The following is a 23,361-nucleotide window of genomic DNA, read 5'->3' on the forward strand; positions in this document are numbered from 1 at the left end:
AAGTAATGCTGCTCAGCAACTCTTTACATATGAATCTACACATTTGGTTCCTACTATCATAAAATTACTTACATACACTCAAATATCAAACACAATCACCAGATGGCAAACTTACAAGAAATAAACAGTGCTAATGTTATTGTCGTCACATAGAAACGGATATTCATCATAATCAAGGGAGTTTAATATCATGATGAGGGGGACCTCAAGAAGACAACGGAACATTTGTTCCCCACAAATGGTACAAAAATAAATTAGCGTGTATAAGTTTTAAGGATGAAAGCTCTCTGTGCACTGAATCTTGTATGTCTTATATCTATATCTAATTATCACAAAGGTCGAGAAACTAAGTCCAAAAGGGTTAATATGATCTCTGAAGATGTGCACTTCACTTTATTAGTACTTAAAAAGTTCAAAATAACACAAATCTGAACCATCACAAGTAAAGTTTTAAAGAGATTCATCTATCTCATTGTGTTTCAATTAAATGCATACTCTCCAAACTAATACCATCACCTGTTTATCTCAACTAAAAGCCACTCATCATAAATGCACAACAACTGCTTAAGAGCAGTTGACACTTCAAAACCGCAGCTTCAACCATGCACTGTTCAAGCTTAGTTTAACTTATGATCGAGCGAAACATAAGGGTCAAGAACAATTTGATATTTAAGAAACCAAATCCAAATGTGCCATAATTGAGTTGAAAAAACAAAAAGAAAAAACATGATATTCAAATTCCAATTTTAGTAACAATCCTGGTATCATTAACAAAAGTAGAGCAGAAATGACCTCTTTCAAGCAGCGGAACAAGACCTCGCTTGGCTCACCATTGAGCACCAGCAAACGCGAGCCCAATTTTTGGAGATTCAAGTCGAGATCCACCAGGCTTTCAAGCAAGAACCTGATCCGATTCAACGAGGCACGTTTCGAGCCAGGGGAGAATGCGTTGGGGTCGGGCTCCATATAGTGGGGGTCGATCACGAACACCGGATACAAATTATCCGACCCCCTTGCAGCATACTCCAGCGCAGGATTGTCATGGATACGGAGCCCCTTTCTGAACCACATCAGAGAGTTCGAGCCGGATGCCATTGTCGGGTTCCGGAGTGAGAAAACTGGGAGTCGCATTGCATAAAAGCTGGAATCAGAAGGGTTCAAGGTGTTTAAACGCTGTACGTGGTTCCCGCCTCAAATTAGAAGGGTGGGGCTGTACTAATGTGCGCGGGGGAGAGAAGGAGTGAGGTGGTTACTTAATAGCCGTTAAAAGGGGTATTATCGTGCGCGGTGCCCACCCGGCGCTTGATAGTGCAGTTGTAGAGTGAATACGCATAATTGGCTGAGAAAGTGCCACGTGGGTACTGTGTAAAATTCTAACTGCTGTCTCCAACTCTATATATGCTTTTATTAAGTTATATACTTATGGTTTTGTATATATATATATATAAAATAAATAATTTTTTATATTTTAAAATATATAATAAGTAAATATATATATAAATTAACACATCAATGTTAAAAATTTTTTAAAAAAAAAAAACTAACTTATCAGTTAACATAAATTTTGAAAAACATAAATTTTGAAAAATTTAATAAGTTAGTTGAAGAAAATTTTAGGATCATAAAAAATTAATGCAGTAGAATTAAAATCGAAGCTTCATGTCTATAGTACATCTAATTTTTATAATAATAGTAGCCACTACGACACGTCGTCCCTGCATGTATATAATAAATAATTTTTATTATACATATAAACAACATATCACATTTCAAAAAACAAATAAATAAAAGAAAATTAACTTAGAGATATTATCTACACAAAAAATTTGGTGTCGCGGTGACGCAAATCATTATTTGTGAGTGAAAAAAATCAATCTTTTTTATATTTGTAACGATATATAGATGAGAAGAGAATTTGAGTAAGGGTGGGTGAAAAATACATAAAAAAATATTTTCAGTAATTTAAAAAATTATTATTATGATGTAAATAACCACTATTTGTGAATATAATAGAATTTTTTTTATTAGTATAGACAAATTAAAATAAAATATAAGCTATAAGTTGGTAGTAAGGTGCTCTTTCAATCACAATAATAGCTAAAAATCTACCACCAAAATTACAACGGTGAGGGACCGAGGGTAATCAAGTAATTTTATGAAACAAAAAAAATAAAAAAATCAACTTAAAGTATTATCAATACAACGAAAGAATTTGTGTAGTTATGTTAAAATAACGTGGAGTCACGTTTAATAAAAAGAAAAGGCGACTACAACTAATTTTTTAAATTATTTAATTAAGAGTATAATTATTATATTTAACAATTAACGTTGTAGTGTCACTAACCGTCATTATGAATGTATAGAGTGTTTTTTTTTCGTTATTACTCCTAATTATAAAAAGTCTGGACGATATCAATTTTGATACCACCACAAACTAGAACACACCTTCAAAATTATAGATCAGCTATAAGGGTACTTTTAAATTATCCATTGACGTATCTCTGATAAAACAGAGAAAATCTTACGGCCCTATGAGTAGTAGAAGTAGTTCGTCGTTATCAATAGAGCCGACGAGGATGGCTTAAAGAAAAAAGATTATGGTGCCCATTGATATACAATCTAATAAAATCATAATTCATGTAATATGATAAAGGAATATAAATGTAATTGATTCAATTACAAAACTACACATATATCTATAATTTATCGGGATAATTAAATCAACACTTTCTGAACTACGACTTATTATAAATCACTTTTACTTTTAAAAACTATATATACCTATAAAAAAATTTGATATAATTTACACAAATTACTCTTATTTTTTAAAAAGTTACGTGTGCATCTCCTAAAAATGTCATTTTTGCTCGTCATAAATGATTTCTGTAATTAGATAAAAAAAAATCATGAAATTTATGTGAATAGATCATAAATCAGGAATATAAATATAAGGGTAAATTACAACCACCTCTCACAAGGTTTTGCATGATTACGAATGCCTCATGTTTGAAAAATTATTAATAACCCACTGATTTTAACGATCATCTAATAATTAGCCCAAATCGTTAGGTTTTCATTCATTTTTTTATGGTAAATTGACCAAAATGCCTTTGTGGACTAAACATTATAATTTTATTTATTTTTTAATTTTTTTATGGACTAAGTGTATAATTTCTACAAAAAATTCATCTACCTCGTTCGATTTTTTTATAATTTTTTAATTTAAAAAATAAAAAAATATAATAAGGGGAAAGTTGACAATTTCATAAGCTATCCAAAGATTATATAATTTTATCAAATATCAGGAAAATTTTTGTAATTTTTCAAATAATAAGGGGCTATTCATAATTATATCAAATCTAAAAAAATTATTGTAATTTACCTTAAATATAATCCTAATTTGTTTGGGGTTGGGGGGGGGGGGGGGGGGTGTGTGGGGGGGGGGTTTGAGTTTAATTAATAGGAGTCAACTGTGCATGTTTTTCACTCATTTCAGTATTAATGATTGATTTGTTGTGCCATGTTATTCTTCAATTATTGCTTTTTTAATACTCCCATCTCTATTTATCCATGCACCTATTCTCACTCTTGTTCCTCTTTTTTTTTTTTTTTCAACTTTAGAACAATAAAAAAATAAACTCACTTAACTGAAATAATTATCCAAACATAGTACAACCTAAAACTTGATCGGAAAATCAATCACAAAAAAAGTGTAATGACCATTTTTCTTTCTAAAATATAAATCAATCACATGACAACTGCGTTATGATTGAATTCTGATCAGATTCAATTCAAGTCATAATTTTCTCTCCGACTCAAACCGTCGGGTTGAAATCTCGTTAGTAGTTTCATTTATAATCCCGCACGAGTACTATTTTTTGAAACGCTGATGTGAGCAGTGATACTGACAATAAAAAATACAAAATTTGATGTATATTAAACTTTAATAAATGATGAAATTGATAAATAATTTAGGTTGAAGAATGAAGAATTTTTAATTTTATTGAGTTGGGGGGGTTGAATTATTGGATGTTGGTAGTGTGCCACACGAAATGACAACAAAGAAATCTAATCCAGTTGCAAAATGGAACAGCCAACGGATAATCTCATTATTCATCACATTCACGCCAATTTGACATTGCAAAATACCTAATCCTTCTCTTACATTTTACGACTTTTTTAGCAGCTGTCCCATATATGCTATATTACCTTACAACCTAAAAAGCAAAGCGTATTTCTCTTTTTTTATTTATTTATTTTCATGTTGTTTCAATTTTCTCTTTCAAAGATTTTCTGACCTCATTTATCCATCGGTCTTTAAAGTATAAAAAATTCAATCCAGAGACACCGAATTTTCGAATCATCGCATAACAAAAAATGTGAAAAGCAGATTATCCCTATGACAAATCAGTACCATACACCAAAACTAATAAAACAAAATCAATGCAAAAACTTAAGTTCAACACTTGCTGTAATGACCAAATTAATATATGTCACGATTTTAATTCTTAATCATAGTAATTAATTCTAACAAAAGAAATCATATTTCTTCGGGTGTCGACAACCAAAATCCATAGCAGAAAATTGCAAAAAATTATATTTTGAAGATATTAATATAATTATAGAATTAATGACTTTATTAAGAAGAAATTTAGAGGTATCATATGCTTTATTGTGGCGGTAATCCGGAGAAGGATAGGCAGATCCAAGAATCCGTTTTCTATACTTGGAAGTAATAGATAGCCTTGACAGGCAGGATACTTTTCACTCAATTTACTACAAATGCTCATTACCAACACACCTACCAAAATTAAATAAATAAATAAAATTCCACTTCATTAACAGAACCTAATATATGTAGGGATGATTGCGTCGTCTTCACTTGAGATTTAGTGTAATTACATATAAATTATATATGATTTGAAGAATTATATTCAATATTCTCGACGTTTATTTTTGTCTAATAAATAAATTGTCCTGTCAGTCAAAATTTACTGATATTAGCAAAAAAATTATTGAAAATTTCATATTGGACCCCGATTGACTTATTACAAATCGAACAAATATTTTCATATAGGGTGGAAATGTATAAAAGTTGTTTGATCAGTAAAGATTTTATTTATCTATAATAAGTCGATAACAGGTTATTCAGGGATAAATATAGATTTTCTTTCAAGTTTTTGCTAACATTAGCAAATTCGGTGAATTTTGACTAATGGATGGATCTATTTGTTAGATGAAAATAACTATTAAATATAATTTTTTAAATTACATGAGATCTAAATGTAATTATATCAAATTTCAGTGAATGATGGTATAATTATCCAATATATATATATATATATATGTGAACATAATTACTAAAAACCTAGATTTTTGCTAGCATAAATCAAGAATTTACATATCTAAGCACAAACAATTGATGGAGGAAAGATCAAAGAAGAGCTCCGAAGGGCAAGATAGACTTTTTCTCAATCACAGAGCATTAGACGGCGTCCCACGTATTGTTCAATTATGAAGCAAATTACTGTGATGCCCATCACCACAAAACAACCACCACATGTTAGAGGATAAAATTGTATTTTTGACATTTGTTATCATAAATGCGTCTGTGTAGTATAAATACTCCTCATCCTATGGAAAAGGACCAAGTGCCAAAATAATATATATATATATATATATATATTGCATTGAGATCATTCTAATATATTCGATCGATTTTTAAAAAAATAATTACTATTATATTTTGAGTCGTTTCTTTTGCACTATCAGATATAATATATAAAAAAAATTCGACTTGATTCATGAGATCAAATATATCAATATAATTATGATCATCAAAACCATGACGTATACAAGTATAAATCAAGAATTTACATATTTGAGCTTAGATATTACGTGGAGATATTATAATTTATAACAATAACTAAAAAAAATTGATTTGATGTAATAGATAAAATATACAAATACGGATATAATTACCAAAACCATGATGTATACAAGCGTAAATCAAGAATTTACATATTTGAACACAAGAGGTGCGAGAAGATACATAATTTTTTTTTGGTCACTTTACTAGAAATTTAAAATCGGACCAAATTTCAACTCGATTGACGTAGCAGTATTCGCCCCAGAAATTTTCGTGGCGAATTGGAGAAAATATTTGAACTAAATAGGCTAACACGTAAAGGGTTAGACACAAATCCTATCAAACATTTTTAGACAACCTAAGTTAGGAAAAACACAAGGATGTTAGAACTCTAAAAACCCCCCTAAAGTGGAACGTGTACATGTCAGAGGACAAGAACAAGAAAAATATTACGCGAATTCAACACGGGACCGGATCAGAAACGCATTCACGACTTTGTCTAATGTACCACCAGCGACTCCGCACTCACAAATCCTACAATTTCCTGAAGACAATGGGCGCGCCGTGCTGAGGGTGTAGGAGCATTAGGACCGACGGCGCGTGCTGGTAAGTCGGCGCCAGCTCGAAAGAGAAGCGCTGGAGAAGCATGGCTATGGCTAATCTGGCTTGCAAAACGGCTAGATTTTGGCCGATGCAGCGGCGCGCGCCCAAGCCGAAGGGCATGAAGGCCATAGGGTGTTTGGCGGCGTGAGCCACGCCTTTGGCGAATCTCGCTGGGTTAAACTCGTGTGCGTCGTGGCACCACAGAGCGGGATCGTGATGGACGGCGAGGATGGGGATAAGAAGCTCGGTCCCGCGAGGAATGTGGAGCCCACCCAACTGCATATCCGTCTTGGCCCGTCTGATTATTGCTACTGCAGGTGGGTACAGTCTCAGTGATTCGTTCAGAATCATTCCCAGCTGCATATGGGTTGGACAAAACATAATTTGTTAACAACAATAAATAAAAATAAATAAATAATTGAATGGAGTTCAGACTCTTGCTATTTTAATGTTTTGGTATAAGTTGACCTCACCCCAATAATAATCACTACCTATACATATATATTTTTTTTAGCTTCAATAATTGCTCATATTTATACCAATCAATAATTACTTGTATTTTTTTATTAATTTCTCTAAAATGCAAGTACACATGATAATTATTTGCACATTTTAGACCCAGACACTAGATAATTCTAAACGAACCCACAAATTTTTTTTTATTACGAAAAATATAATTACATCACGTACTGTTGTATTTGATATACATACATAAGGTACAAGTATAAAAATGCACAACACCTGTATGGTTAAATAATATTTTATACAGACAAAGTGCATTATACAATACAATACGAGATACACTATTAATTTATGTTGCATGAATCGAGAACACGCAATTTTACGAAATTTAAAGAATTATTAATGATGTATTTTTTTTTTGTTTTTTAAAAAAGGAAGTATTAATAGGAAGTGGTAGACATTCTAAGGATTGATATTTTTGCGAATGTACATTGATATGATTTAAATTAAATGCCACCTATACCATGAAACTCCTATCCAGAAGATAAGAGACCCCTTTTTTGCGCATCTAACACATGCTCAAGTGTTGCTTTTTTCTTTTTTGTTAAATTATTTATTTATTTATTTGGAACAATTATCAAGGCAGATATTTCTTTTTTTATTAATTCAAGAAATTATTACATTTAAATTTTTCGAGTTATATTTTATTTATGTTTTTGCGTAATTATAGGAACCACTCTATGATAACAAAAAAAAATTGGTGGTTTGTGTACTGCTGTGTATATTTTTGGGGGATGTACGTGCAATTTTTCAAAAATTAATGGTGATTTTTGTAAATAATATTAATATTTTTTATATATAATTTTTAAAAGAAATATAAGTGATTTGTGTAAATAGAGTATAAATGAGGAGTGGTGGATGTAATATGAAGGAGGGGGACCAGAGAAATGAAAGAAAGAAAATATAAAAACGAAGAGAGAGAGAGAGAGAGAGAGAGGAGTTTAGCTTTATAGAGATGTAATAAACATACCGTTTTGAGCTTTGCAAGATCATCTTTAGAAGGGGTGTCACGTGCTCCACAAACCCGAAGGACCTCCTCACGTGCCTGTTCCTGCCACTGGGGATGCATGGCGAGGAGGACGGTGGTCCAGGTGAGGAGGTTGGAGGTGGTGTGCTTGCCGGCGAAGAAGATGGTCTTGCACTCCTCAACGACGTCGTTGGCCGTAATGGCGAGTGGCGACGATTCATGGGCGCTGTCTTTGAGACTGGCCTTGATCATGAGTTCCAATAAATCGTTAGGACATTCGTCTGACACAACCTGACATCCCGAATTTTTCCGCCTTCGATCGATGAGCTTCACCAACGATTTCCGAATTTCTTTTTCCAATCTCCAAGATATTCTATTCTTTTTAGTGGGCAAGAACCTGTATAGTATATAACAAAACAATATTATTATTGTTAATTGATAATTTTCAAAAATCAAGAATTATTACCTATAGCCAGGAATGAAAACTTTCTGATAAGCTTCGGTGGCGTGGAGCATTTGCTGAGATTGGAGTTGGAAAATGAGTTTGCCATCTTCATAGCTGCTTCCGAAAGTGGCTCTTGTGATGACATCTTCCACCAGATTTTGGAACCACTCCGACACCTCAATCTCCACCTTCCCTGCATTTGACATCTCTTCACTCCATTTCCACACTGCTTCTTCCATGCTTTTCCCCATCATCGGTATCATTAACTACACCCACATGCCACACTTAATTAGCTGCCTCACCACCACCTTTTATTTTTAATTAAAACTTTTACTCAAATTAATTAATATAGTGCACAATTACGCAACTTCATTGAATTTCAGTTCAATCTTGTCTTTTTCTTTCTTTTCTGAGTGTATGCGTGTTTAGAAGCATAATGATTGCTCGTTTATATATATAAATAAATTGGTACGTGAATTTTGGGAATATATATGAAAAAAAAAATTAAAAATTAAATAAAAAGGTGAAATTTGGATGTCATATATCTAAATAAAAAAAATAAAAAAAGAAATGATTTAAATGAATTTTACCTTGAGATTTTCGGTATGGAAAGTAGGTTGAATAATCTTTCTATGGTGAGCCCACTTTTCTCCTTTGAGACTCAACAAACCATCACCTTCAATTTTCCTCACAAGTGGGGGCGACTCATTTTTCTCAAACAGCTCTGATTTCAAGATGAAGATTTCCCTAATCAGCGCTGGATCAGAAACTGTGAGCCGACCCGTCGCCCCAAACCATACAAGAAACGTCGAACCTGCACCAATCATTCATTTATAATGTAATAACAACATCATCATCATCATCAATTTTCTCTCAAAATGAACCAAGAAACTGTTGTGAAGAAATAGGTTGTAATAACAAGAAATTGCCATTGAATTGTCATCACTCTCCTTTCTTAATAAAAAAAAAAAAGAGTACTGAGTTCAAACCCAGTTCGTTCCCGACTCCCTAACCCCATTGCACTATAATTAGATAACTAAGAAATTGAAAATTGCATGTAGAGCTTTAGGGTTTATGTATATATACATCACCTAATTGTAAAGATTAATTAAAACCATGATGTTTGTTTACCAAAAGAGGAAGCAGAAGGAGGAGGAAAAAGGTGAGAGTTGTATCATTTTATTCCTGAGCCAGTGGATAGTGTAGACCCTACACACACACACTACACACAGTGATCTCTCCCCCCCTCTCTCTCTCTCTCACACCAACTTTCTTGAGCTGAGTAGTAATGTATATATGTCGCAAAAGTTGTAGCTACAAAAGTACAAATTGGAATCTTTGCAAACCCCAGAGAAAATTGAAAAGAAAAAGAATACCGTATATTTTCTTCCAATGATGGTAGAAAGAGAGGACTCTGGGAAGTATGTTGTGGGAGAGAGGCATAGGTTGAGCTGAAGCCCTGAGGTTTAAGGTTGCCAGTTCCTTCAAGTTGCCGAGGAAGAGCTGATACTTAGGCCCTTTAATCCCTTGTTTCATGAAGTGGAGTTGAATTCTCCTCGGCGTCCACCACAGGTGAAGCACGACTTTCAGCATAAAAATCAGCAAGATGTACGAGATCAGAAGAACCCAAAACCAATGGAAGTAGTCTTCCATGCGGGTGGGGGGTTTGGGGGGGGGTGGGGGGGGGGTGGGGGTGAAGAGAATATTGTTTTGGGGTGGCTGGGTGGATTGTGTTTGTTTTTATACAGAGAAGAGAAAGTAGAGGTTTCTTGTCTGTTGTGTAGGACAACAGGATGAAGATGGGCTGAACAGGCAGAGAGAGAGAGAAGCAAGAAGCAACCTCATGAAAATTTAAGGTCAACTAGTTGAGAGAGCAAAAGAGTTTAAAAAGTGAGGTTGTCCTAATTAGTTCTTTTTTATAAAAAGACAAGAATGCCCTTGTCAATTCCTTTTTTTTTTTTAAAAAAAAAAATTAGATTGAAAAAGAAAAAAGAAATGGGGAAATTGAAGAACAGTGTATCATAAATGAGAATTTCATTTATGAGACACACATTAATATAGGCAGTGGGCATTGCCTCTGATCATGTCATGTGTCCAGAAACAACACTTTGGCCAAAAAAAGCAAAGCCTTTAATTTTCTACCAAATAGATACCCCCTGCCTTACTATCAATGTATATGTCCAATACTATAATTAGTTGGAAAATGATATTTCATTTTTTTCTTCTTCTCTTAATTAATTATGTCAGTCACTTTGCTAATTTTTCCCCCACCCTCTTTTTAGGAAAATTTGCAATTTTTTAGTTCTCTAACAAATTTATTTTACCAATTTTTTCGAGGACTAAAATGATCAAAATTTGCTAAAACGATCAGAAAAAGTGCATGCGACCAACTTAATTGTGTGTATTTTTTCTGCTATGTCAGCAGATCCTGAATCATTTTTATTAAAAGTACATGACAAATTATCAACATAAATTCGTACAATATTAAAGTTGCCGCCCCTACTAAAATCACAAATTTCCATCAATTTCCCTTAATATTAATTTAGTTATTTACATATCCCTCAAAACCAGCCCTGTTTTTCTCTTTAATTCTTTTCTAAAAAAATTAATTTTGTCATATAGTACGAATTGTAATCGACTCACACACAGATTTCAACTCTCCCAATTATTTAAAAATTAATAAAAATAATAGACAGGATTACGTAATGACAATTAGGTTCGATTAATTTAATACAAAAATTAGTATTAAATAATTTGCAATATCAGCGCATACTCTAATATTTTACTAAGGGGTTGCTCGTATGATCTTCTTGAAGAAGAAGCATGAAAGATCATACAATCTTTTTTATATCTTGTGATTTTTTTGGGAGTGTATGATTGTGGGAAAATAATACTAGGCACATGCATGTTTGACCCTAGTTTTTATTAGGGGTCTCTCCCCCGCGACGTTTGAGAGAATGACGGAAATAATTATCCGTCTCAAAACAGTGCCTAATGCGCCCAAGCTGATTCACTTTCAAAATTCATTGCTATATTCCCAGTCTTTTTCCATTAATGTCACTCCCAGATTATGATCTCCAACCTAATTCATTTGCCCCCACTACTTCAACTCCCTAGCTGTTCCATTGCTTTTCCCTCAATTTTGAATCTTGTCCCCCCCTCTGGAACGTTTCACAGCGATAAGGGACTTTTACGATTAAATGTGAGAAAAATTGTTATGTTGGTCGTTCGTTACTTATCTGTTTATTTATCACAAAAATATGGGCAGTTATGTAATTTACTCAAATTATTTGTCGTTGAGTTTTGTCGCCGTCCTTGTCTTTCAGTTCAAATTGAATGTTTTGCGACGATAGGGAATTGTGTAATCATGTTAAAAAAGAATTTGTTATGTTGGTCGCTCGCTTTTTGTCTTTCAATTTACTCCGAGAGGAAAAAGATGGGGGCAATTATGTAATTTATGCAAAATATTTGTCATTGAATCTTGTCCAATCCCTCGTCCATCAATTTCAATCAAGCTTTTCACGACGATAGGGGAACTTCGCGTGATCATGTTAAGAAAAAGGTTGTTGTGCTGGTCGTTCGTTTTTAATTCACTCAAAAAAAATAAGAAATGGGCAATTATGTAATTTACTCAAAATGCAAATCTTGTCCCCTCGTCGATTAGTTCAAGTCAAACGTTTCATAACGATAGAGGAACTTCGGTGATCATATTTGGAAAAGGTTGTTATGCTTTTCTATCTTTTAATTTACTCAAAAGAAAAGGATGATTGTGTAATTTACTCAAAATATTTGTTGCTAATTCTTATCCCCTCGTCCAAAAGTTCAAATAGAACGTTTCACAACGAGAAAGAACTTTTACGATCACGTTAAGAAAGATTGTTACGTTGTTTGCTCATTTTTTGTTATTATTATTATTTTTGTTGTGTTGTTTAAATTAAAATTCAACGATCAGAATGTTGACGAATGTTAAATTATTTTTGAGAGGGTTGGGTTAGATGAAGGAGGGAGGGTGGATGGATGAGGTAGGGGGGCAGAGAGGGGGAAACAGGGGTGTTGGGGGGAAGTGTGTCTATTGGAGCGTTGGTATAGTGGTTGAGGATGTTATGTTATTACAAGGTAGAAAGAAATGAGAAATTGAGAAGAGGAAGAGTAGGAGGAGGAGGCATTGGAGGAGTTGTGTTTTGGAAGGATGCTCTTAAATTGATGCACATGGGAACAAGGCTGTCTATTTTATTGCTCCTTTTTGCTGTGTTAGCGGGGAGATGTGCCTTGGTTGTCCCAAACCGTGGGTGCCCCATGCTAGGGCACTTCCCTTAATCTTGTCTTAATACTACCAAAACATCATGGGGCCATTTGCACCTCAATCCATGCCACCCCCCACCCCCTTCTCTTTTTTTCAATTACTAAAACTATAAGTTTCCCGAGTTAGTATATATTAATCACTAATTATGCGTCTTGTCTTTTTGAAGTCACACAAACACTCTTTTGAGTTTCGTATAAAATAAATTCTTATTTTACGTCTCATCAAATTTCTAAACATCGAATAAGGTGATGCAAATTTAAAGGAGATTTTTGGTAATTACAAAAGGAGAATGTTACAAGCGTAATTACTGGCCGTACATTTTCTCCTTTTTCTCAAAATTACAAAAACACCCCCTCTAAATTTCGTATTGAAAAGATCCTGATGTAACGTTCCATCGAATTTCCAAATATACGTCTCGTCTTTTTGAAATGACAGAAACACTCCTCCAAATTTCTTTTAGAAAAAGACCCTTATTTGACATCCCATCAAATTTCTAAGGAGATTTCAGTAATTTCAAAAGTATCAGAATGTTGTAAGCGTAATACTTGCCGCACATATCCTCTTTTCTTGAAATTACAAAAACACCCCTCTAAAAATTTCATATTAAAAAGATCCTGATGACTAACGTTTCACTGAACTTTCAGACATCAAGTATACCGATACGTAAATAGTACAAACTTCAGGAGAGAACGTGGTTGTGATCAAGACTTCAACTTTTGTTGATGATGTGTTGTGAACATGGGTTGTGCAAATTGTGGTGGTTTCCAGAAATTTGGTGCCTCCTTTTCCAAGAAGATAGAGAGAGCAGCAGTGTTAGAAAACTGGATATCAGATGTTTTGCCCTTTTTTGTGAAAAAATATAATAATATGTCTGTTGTCTGTGTTACACATGTATTTAAAAGTTAAGGTTAAGTAGGTAAGGGGTTGCACACTTTTATTCACACAAAATCCTTGTGTTAGGTCCATCACTTTGCTATTTGTCATTTATATACTTTTAACTTTTATTGCTCCTACTTACCTCTTTACTATTTTTCTACTCATACTTTGTCCCCTCTTGTTTTATTCTTAATCACATAACCAAACAAACACGTCCATTCATGTCTAAATTTATTTTAAATATTTTGTAAAATATTAGATTTTATTTTCAAAATATAATGAATTTACACAGCTTACAAGATGTGAGGATTGACGATTTTGTAACTGATATAATCAGGGTTAAAGGAGTTTGTACTTCTTGATATATAGTCTGTTTACACAAATTATTCATTTTTTTTTTGCGTTATTATAGAAACCACCCCTGATAACTGAAAAATAAGTGTAGTTTGTGTAATTATGTTGATATTTTTTAGGGTGTACGTAAATTTTTTAAAAGTATGGGTGGTTTATGTATGATGTTGACGTTTCTGATAGGTGTAAGTATAATTTTTTAAAAGATACAAATGATTTGTATAAATAGACCATAGATTATAGCGTGTGATGTAATATCCCTAAAAATAAATTGAGAACTCTGTTTTTTTTTTCCCTTAAAGGAGCTTATAAGTCTTTCGAAAAGCTTATAATAAGTGCATTCAAACGCCATCTTAATTTTTTTAAAAAAAATCAAAATATTTCTTTACAACGATAAGAGTGAAATTACTGCTCGGTCTATTCTTCAACTCTGTATATGTGCCTACAAATTCTTCGGTGAGGATGAATCGATAATTTTATAACTTTCAATACCGTGTGGCTTTTCTTCAACCACCTGCTTATTGCCTTCAATCATCCTTGTATACCGCAACCCCGACAACCACAATCACCTCAAAAAAATCATCAAAACTAACAAATCCCATAATATACACCGAATCATCGCAGTACATTTAATACTATTATAAATTTTGAAACTCATATTTCAACCCATCAAATAATCGAATCTAGAGACAATAAGAACTATTCCAATCGCCACAACTAATATCCCATAGATATAAGATCACGAATTTAAATTCCATCTGTGCGGCATATATTTATAACAATCAATATAATTATTTATATGGAAATTCATAATATGATTGTAATTGAAACGAGAAGGGGGGCAGGGGAGGGCCTGATGAAGAGAGCACTACAAGGACGAGTCTGAGGGAGTGAGAGATGAGTGATCCCTATCCCATAGCTCCATTTGTACTCCCAAAACTTCACAAATCAGAAACACTATCTTCATGCAACAATAGGTACGCCCATCTAAAGACTTTGTCTGCTAAGGGACCCTTTCGATGTGTCTGTGCCATGTGCCTGTTTTTCTTTTTTTCTTTTTTTTTTTTCTGAACAAAAATATTTTTAAAAAAAAATAATTAAATTCCCGGAAATTTTGCTTCATTCTTTGTCCTCTTTTCCCCTACTGTTCCTCTCTGCTATCAAACTGACCAATCCGTTACATTTGTTCTCCTTTTTTCATTTTTTTTACTTTTTATTTTGGTGGGCAGTCGAATTAACTTTTATTTTTTTTTAATGTGTACATATAGTAAATTACAACTACCTTCTTTAAAATTTGATATAATTAACAATACTGCTCGTTGTTTCTAAAATTAAAAGTATCCCTCAAAATAAAAAATAATTATGTATTCCTTTTACGACAACTTATAAATTACTACTTTATCCTTATTTTTTTAATATAAAAAAAATTGAGCGTGCGTAAATAAATAATTCTTAAGGCATTATAATTCCAATTCAAAAATAAAATAAATATATATAGAACCATAATTCATAATCCAAAAGAATATTTTAATTAATGTGTTATAAAAATTGGATGAAAAACTAATTAACGGAATAGGCTCGATGCTCAATTAATGTTAAATTCAGGGAGTTTTTTATAATTTTTTAAATAATAATAAGTTATTTATAATTATGTCAAATTTTATTGAGTGTGGTTGAAATTAAATTTTTTTTTTTTTGGGTTTAAATTATAATGAAGTCAACTCTTGTGTTGTAAAAATTAATTGGAATTATTAATAATAAAGAATATTTATAATGGAAATGATCTGAGTCGGAGCAAAGCAAGCTCCATTTATTTCACGCGTAACTTGGGAATTGGACTTTATTGCATCATTAGTTGCAGAGTTGGGTTCCAGATTTAAAAATATTGGGAACTACATAACTGGCTTTCCTTTGGTCCCATCAGACCGGAATGAAAGTGAAAGGAGGCTGCCACTCCCAAAAATACATACATATACATATATATATATATATATATATATTATTTAATCCCAGCAAGAGATCTAAGTCGTCCATCGAATAGTCCAGATCAGGTGTTTTGGTGTTTGAGAAGAAAGAAGTTCGTTAAGCTCGATGGATTATTCCCAGCAAATGTCCTCCTATATTTAAGTTAATTAGAGAGTTCGTGAGATCGAAAAGCTTATAAAATTAGTGCGAAAGTAATAAAATGACGAACCAATAATGAGGTGGTCAGATGTATTTATAGGTTCAAATGCCCTGGTTCTGGGTCCTGAGTCAAGTTAGATCGGTGTTCGACCCAACCCGAATAGGATCTTTGTCTCCGTTGAGTAATTTTTTGCCTTTTAAGGGATTTTATAGTCTTTTGGGAGTTGAGTTAGCTGTATTCCTATTACTATTATTTTCATGAAGTTGTTTGAATAAATAAATAAAAAATAAATTCTAAATACTTTATCGTGTTTGATCCAATAAAAAGAAATTCAATTTTTCTAGCATTTCTTATTACCCTTGTGGTTTATTTTTTTACAAAATTTAGTTTTCGGGAATAATAATTTGGATAAAAATTCAAATATTTAATAAATTGATGAGATAGATCTTCAACAAATTCCAATTATCTTAAACCAAAGTTATATATTTATAATAATTATCAGACTTTATTGTATATTGGTGGATCACTTGTAAAATTAAAAAAATATTAATAAAACGCGCTTAAGTTAGAACATCCATCTCAAGTATGAGATTAGGTTTATAACAATATTTAGTTAAATAATTAGCACAAATTAAGTATAAAGGTAGGTGTTAAACGCCTAACATTTTATTCAACACCCTCTAATTAAATATATATATATATATTTCAATAGATGAATTTTATTTTATTTTATATTTGGGCCCATGCATGAGTTGTTGATAAAATTTGTCACATAGTTTGAAAAAAAAAAAAATAATAGTATTTATATTCACGAGATGTTACGTCGTTTGGTTTTGTATTTATTTTCATTTTCAATTTTCAATATTTTTAATAGAATGAGAATATTTTATTGATTTTTTGCGCAAGAAATAAAAATATATTTGAATTGCATATTTTTAAATTAAAAATTTATAAGCAATGTTGACGTTTTTCATGGGTGGGTGTATGAATGATTTGTGTAAATGGTGTTAACGATTCTGAGGGATGTAGGTTTAATTATTCAAAAAAATATGAATAATTTAAATAAATAAATTATAATTTAGGAGTACAAATATAATTATTCCTATATATATATATATATTGATGAGGATGGGTAGAGGTGGTGATACATATGCACAAAAAGTTTGCAGTTATGTGCTGTTTTTATGATAAGGATTTTGGCATTGAGTAATTGTTGTTAGTGTATGTATGTTAGATATCAATTTTCCAATTATGTATGTGATGGACTAACTTTGGGTGGCAGCCACGTCATGCCACACCATCATCCTCTTTTTTCTTATTCTTACCCTCCAACAACTTCCTCCTTTATTATACAACGCAAAAAATCGTTAGAATCACATCGAGAAGACTCCAATTATAATTCTCTTAAACCTAAGTTAGATTGATTGTAAATGGAAAATATTGGAGGTTGTAGGAAATATTTGGGTATCAAACTCGTACACGGGACACAGAAGTCGGATGTTTATAAACTTGCCATGTACAATTTCTCATGAACTGTAGAATTTGAGACAGATTGATTGGTTACATTAAGTTCATATATATTAGAAGTTTGATCGAACATGTGCCAGATCAAAAGGACTCGAATAAAAGGACATGAACTGGATTGAGCGTTCTTGACTCTAGTTATTTTCATCGTCGAAATATGATTCAAATATTGTAAGTCGCTAATAAAAGTACTTATAAATTACTTATCAAGTACATAAAAGCTCAAATAACTTCGATTCTAACCACTTTTTTTTACTGGAACAGGTCTAGTATCGTAGCCCTATTATAAATATACCCATCAACAATTCATGGAAGCAATACTTCTTGCATCAATAAAACCGAATAGAGTACATAACTTTATAAATAAGCTGCAATGATCCACATATTGCCAATAAGCTGCAACTGAAAATCAGTTCATTTTCCAACATAAAAGAATCTAGCTAACCACATTTCTTTTTTTTTTTTTTTTCTTTATATATAAAAAAAAGAGTAAATTTCCAAAAAAGTGATCACTGTGGGCTGTGGCCTTTATCTCATCATCTTTTGCTAGCTGCAACATCCAATCATGTAAAGTAATTTCCCCTATCTTGTCCACATCTCTCTCTATATATACAAAAGGACTAATTTTTAAAATAACATTTAAATTTTATAAAATATACGAGCTTATAAATTTTATTCTTCAAATATATGATTTTGTTTATAAGTTTTTTCTTTAAAATTATTATATTTCAAACACACCCCACTGCTCTAAAAAACAAAAACATGTGACATTGATTCGGATAATTACATTTTATCTTTTAATCGAACAATTTTTATAGACCATATTAATTATTATGAGTAGAGTTCCATATCGCATTGGAACAGGTACTTTGAAATTTGCATCAACCTCAACCTAATTATTTGAATCTGACTTTTGTTTTGTGTCATTGATAGATGCATATAAGATGAGATATATGTCAAACAATTCCTCCATAACTTGATGTCTTACACAAACTAGGAAAGCTCTCAATTGACATCATAATCACCTTCCTAAGTTTCCTAACATGATGTTTGTGCCCTTGTAATGATAGATTCTTATGAATTGCCCACATATGGAAATCAATACCCCTTTGCCAATTCTACATCACATAAAACCATTCAATCCCACACTCATTCACCACTACTTCTTGCAAAATTCATCATCACCCCTTTGACACTTTTATGAGTAGATTGTAGATTGATTTTCATAAAATTTGTTATAATTATAAATATTTTTTTTATTATTATTTAAAAAATTATAAATATTTTCTCGTGGCAATCTATTATAAGGGGTTTTTTGTAAAACGGTCGTTAATTTTAGGAGGTATTTGCAATTGTTCAAACAATAAGAGGGTATATGTAATTACAAAAAACTTGAGGAGAGCCCTTTGTAATTATCCTTTAAATAATTAATTGTCTTTTCAGCCCTAGAAAGATAAATTTATACAATTTATTAAGTTTGAGGGGGTCAAAATGACTACATATAGTTGACAAAATGTATGTTGACCAAAATACCCTCGAAGAATGTATCGCCAAAGTTTTTTAAAACACAAAAAAATATAAATTACATATGATGAGTTACTTATTTTATTTTTTTTCTTTATAATTAAATAAAAATTTAAATTATACACGCGGGCAGAATGTAGTGGCATATAATGAGTGATAAGGGCTTTAATGTTTGTCAACTGACATAGATATTTTAGAGAATAATTATGCTCTTCTTCATCCATATATCCCTAATAATATGAGTGAGAATGTGATGTTAATTTGGCTACTCTCTGCCTATTATTGAGTGAAATGACTTGCAGGGGATGGATTCAAAGGCAAAAGTTGTTAGAATTGCATATCAGTTTTTTGTTTCTTCTTCCTCAGAGAACAGCTTGCACCACTCTACCTCTAGGCACCAGTGGCTATGTTGTTTTTTCCCTTTTTTTATTGGATATATTACATTCATACCCCTGAAATTATATTAAAATACATAAATACCTCCTATTTTTACAAAATTAGAGCTACAACCCTTGAAATTATAATTATAATCCCCAATTACACCCCTATTTAAACACAGTTTACACAAGCACCCCTTAAAAAATATTATACCAGCACCCTTCAAGGGTATAGCTATAATTTTACAAAAAATATGGGGGTGTTGTTATATAGCTTGTATTACGAAGGGACTTTCTTACGGGTATGTTGTATGTGACGAATGAATATGACTACTACATACATATTAAACGTCGATGAATGGATCTAACCATTTTTTTTGTTCCAATAATTATTCGTCCGTTTAGGTAAGGCAATTAGTGTCTTTTTGTGTGTCCACATTCAAAATATTGGACTTATTTGGTAATTTTTCACTAGATAACTAATGGTATTTTGAGATGTATGATCCTTTATATTTTCTATGTGACTCATATAATGCAACAACTTATGTGTAACTTAAGTTTGCGGGTTCTCTATTTATAGTGGAGTCGCATAAACTTATAACTCAATTCAAACTCTCTTTTTGACACTATGATCTTATCAACTGATAGTAAGATACATGGATAATTAAACTGCTTTCCCTTGAGACTTTGTATAATTATACATAGACCCCTTGTAGTTTGAAAAACTACAATCAATATTTCTGACATTTGTTTTCGTCTATCAAATAAATTCCTACATTAGTCAAAATTCATCAAATTTGCTGATATTAGCAAAAAAAATTGAATGCAAACTTATTACCAATTTATTGTATGCTAAATAAATCTTTATTATGACCAAACCACCCTTATATAATATTGAATATGTTTGATTTATCACATATATATATATATATATATATATATGCGCAGTGATAGTAATAGGTGGAGACGTGATGGATAACTGAATCAATTCATATTTGTGAAAGCACAGAATGAGTATTGTTTCTCATGTCTCCACACACATATTGAAGTGTATAGTGGATGGATGGGATGTGATACTGCAACCAAGCGCCAGAAAATCCAACTATTTCTCACACTCAATCATCCTTCCATTATTTATTTTCATCCACACATCTTTCTCAAAGATATTAATATATGTCAAATCTTTTTTGGGTTTTTAAAAAAACTGTCTTAACTCACCAATAATTCTTTGTTTGAGCGGTGAAATTGATATCTCACAATAAGAGTTTTATGAGTTCGAATTTTATGTATGTAGGCATTTAGTCTACTTTTAATACTAGTTATGTTGTTGTTTTTTTAATTTTTTATTTTATTGATTGATTTAGAGTTATTGACGTATTGCGTATTGAATATTGTAACAATTGTATGTTGGTTGATTTAGAAATATCGATGTATTTTTAAAAATATATATATTTTTTAATTGAATTTGAAAATGACATTATTATAATCATTAACCACGACCACGTAAACGTAATTGGCCGTTGTTTTTTCGAGTGTGACTAAAATACTTATTACGGCTAAGAGTTATGGCAAAAATAATTTCCATAATGGACAAGTTAAATTTTTGCATCTATTTTTATTTAATCATAATTAACAACAGGTACTTTACCATGATTTTAGTTCATAACCAATGAAACTATAGGCAATAATAAATTTTCTTCTAGTACCCGTATCATCTCAAGCTAATTAAATCTCAGTATTCTCCTATATATCCAGACATTTTAAAAAAAAAAAACACACGCACTTAAATATGCAACGCATAACAAATAAATATTCCTCGAATCTTACATTGGATTTTTCTTTTTTTAAAAAAAAGGAAAAAAGAAAAGGTTAAGCACCTAGAGACATGAGTTTGATGTCCTTTTTTTCTAAAATTAAATTAATTGAGCAGTAATTAGTGTGAGGATGCATGCACATCCACAATTAATTAACATCAATCATGCAACTTAATTAACTAAAAACATAAAATTTATCTCGAGCCCTAAAAATTAAGTGGCTCAAATTAAATAATTAGTAGTGTGTGATGATGAACAAGTGTGTGTGATTAGGCAAAGGCCTAAAGGTAATGTTGGTAAAGTAATAAAGCAGCCCACAAATGTTTCGTGTGAAGCAACAACAAGATAACACCAAAAAGCAACCCCCCCCCCCCCCTTATTTTCGACAGTCCAAGAACCATTTTTTTTTCAAATATTCTTATAAACACTTTAGGTGCGATTTTATGAATAAATTTGAGGTTTTTGATTCGAATTTTATTAGACGTGTGGGTATCTATTTTATTTTATGTATTTTATGTGAGTTGTTAAGTTATTACAAAATTTGTTATTGTTATTAGTCATACTGATGTATTGTTATTATTTTTAATTATATTGATGTATTAATTGAATAATAAAAAGAGAAGAGGAGAAGAAAAGTGGGAGCAGGATTGGATTTGTCTGTTACTACCGACCAGTGATAACAACTTTTGCGGCATGTTGTCACAAGTAAATATATATATTTTTTGCAATAAATAATTAGTTAATATTGGGAAAATAAAATAAAAATAATAAAATTTGAATATTTTAGGGGGGTTGGGGGAGGCCGTGAGCTAAACCAATGTTTTGTCTGTTTAAAACCATGCTTTGCTCTGCTTTTCAGGCCATGTCCTTTTCTACTTGACCTTGTATTTCTCGGTTTTCTTCCTCCAACTGCCTATCACTTTGTTTCTTCTCCTCCATTTTTTATTTTAATATATGTACAACAATTTGGATGGAGAGATTGGAGTTGATTTTGGGTGGAGGTTTTTTTTTTTTTAATTATTATTATTATTCGGCAAATCAACTATAAATATATTATGATTTTTAATTATTAATAATTAATACACGTTAAGTATCAATATCATGTTGTGATAAATAAGAATATGCTGTAGTTGTGTATTAAGAAGTTGATATGAGAGTTGGATTATTTATTTTTAAAGACAATTATCACCCCCGACCCCCGGGCTTTGGTGTTAATGGTGGCGTGTCAGTTTGTCCTCAAGAATCAACTATGGACAATTTTAAAGTAACAACACTGTAAACTTTAGGAAGAACCAACCAAAATGATATTTTGCACTTTCTTGAATAGGAACACTAAAATGCTTGCAATGCTTTAAATTTGATTTTTAATTGAATACAAAGTGAATAGGGGTATGTTTATAAAAAATTGAAAATGTATCATTGAATAGATATGTCCAATCGAAAAAGATGTTTGTGAAAGATTATGAATTTTTATTTAATTTGACGCATCATTTCATCCAAATGACATATCATTTTACTAATGATTAACACTTATTCGGTTGATTAGACGCGGTTGGATGAAAACTGTGCGCATCAACGTGTCAAGAACTTGTCATGTATTGTATATCATAATCAATCACTTATTACGGCTTAACACTTAAAAGAATTTCAAACGCATTAGGAAAGTTATTTGTGGCTTTGGAGCTTGGCGTTGAGGATGTAGGAAATTGGGATGCCCCCATGCATCCAGTGCAACTTTCTTTTAGGCATCATTTTCTGTCTCAAAAACGATGGGGGCTTCTTTACTTATTAACATAATTAGATAAAGCAACATCTTTTGATGTCATCGCACCCGACTTATGCTACTTAGATAAATATCCCCACATTAATGATTTGACATATAATGAAAATTTACATACATTGTCCGTTTGTCTTTTCTCTCACTCGGAGGATTCCTTTCCAATGAGTTGTGTTAGTGGGCTTTTGACTATTTGAAGGCCCACAAACTCCTCTCATATTTGAACACTTTCGGCCCAGCTAAGTTGACATTATGAATCTCCTCCATACTGTTGAAAGTGCCAA

General features: G+C 31.9%; 2 protein-coding genes across 2 annotated transcripts in view; both read right to left on the reverse strand.

Moving 5' to 3' along the window:
• The window catches only part of LOC105157542 ((6-4)DNA photolyase), a 6,555-nt gene extending 5,369 nt beyond the window's left edge, over positions 1 to 1,186 (reverse strand). Inside the window, exon 1 of the mRNA XM_011073950.2 lies at positions 793 to 1,186. Coding sequence (XP_011072252.1) covers positions 793 to 1,131 — 339 coding nt within the window. The 5' untranslated portion in view covers positions 1,132 to 1,186. The remainder of the gene's footprint in view (positions 1 to 792) is intronic.
• On the reverse strand, positions 6,050 to 10,059 carry LOC105157543 (cytochrome P450 734A1). Its single transcript, XM_011073952.2, has 5 exons — positions 9,783 to 10,059; positions 8,997 to 9,220; positions 8,428 to 8,672; positions 7,965 to 8,358; positions 6,050 to 6,829 (listed from the first exon to the last, which is right to left on the reverse strand). Exons 1-5 carry the CDS (start codon positions 10,057 to 10,059, stop codon positions 6,404 to 6,406), a joined length of 1,566 nt encoding a protein of 521 aa, XP_011072254.1. The 3' UTR covers positions 6,050 to 6,403.

The sequence above is a fragment of the Sesamum indicum genome, linkage group LG3 (genome assembly GCF_000512975.1).
Source record: "Sesamum indicum cultivar Zhongzhi No. 13 linkage group LG3, S_indicum_v1.0, whole genome shotgun sequence".
Classification (NCBI taxonomy): Eukaryota; Viridiplantae; Streptophyta; class Magnoliopsida; order Lamiales; family Pedaliaceae; genus Sesamum; species Sesamum indicum.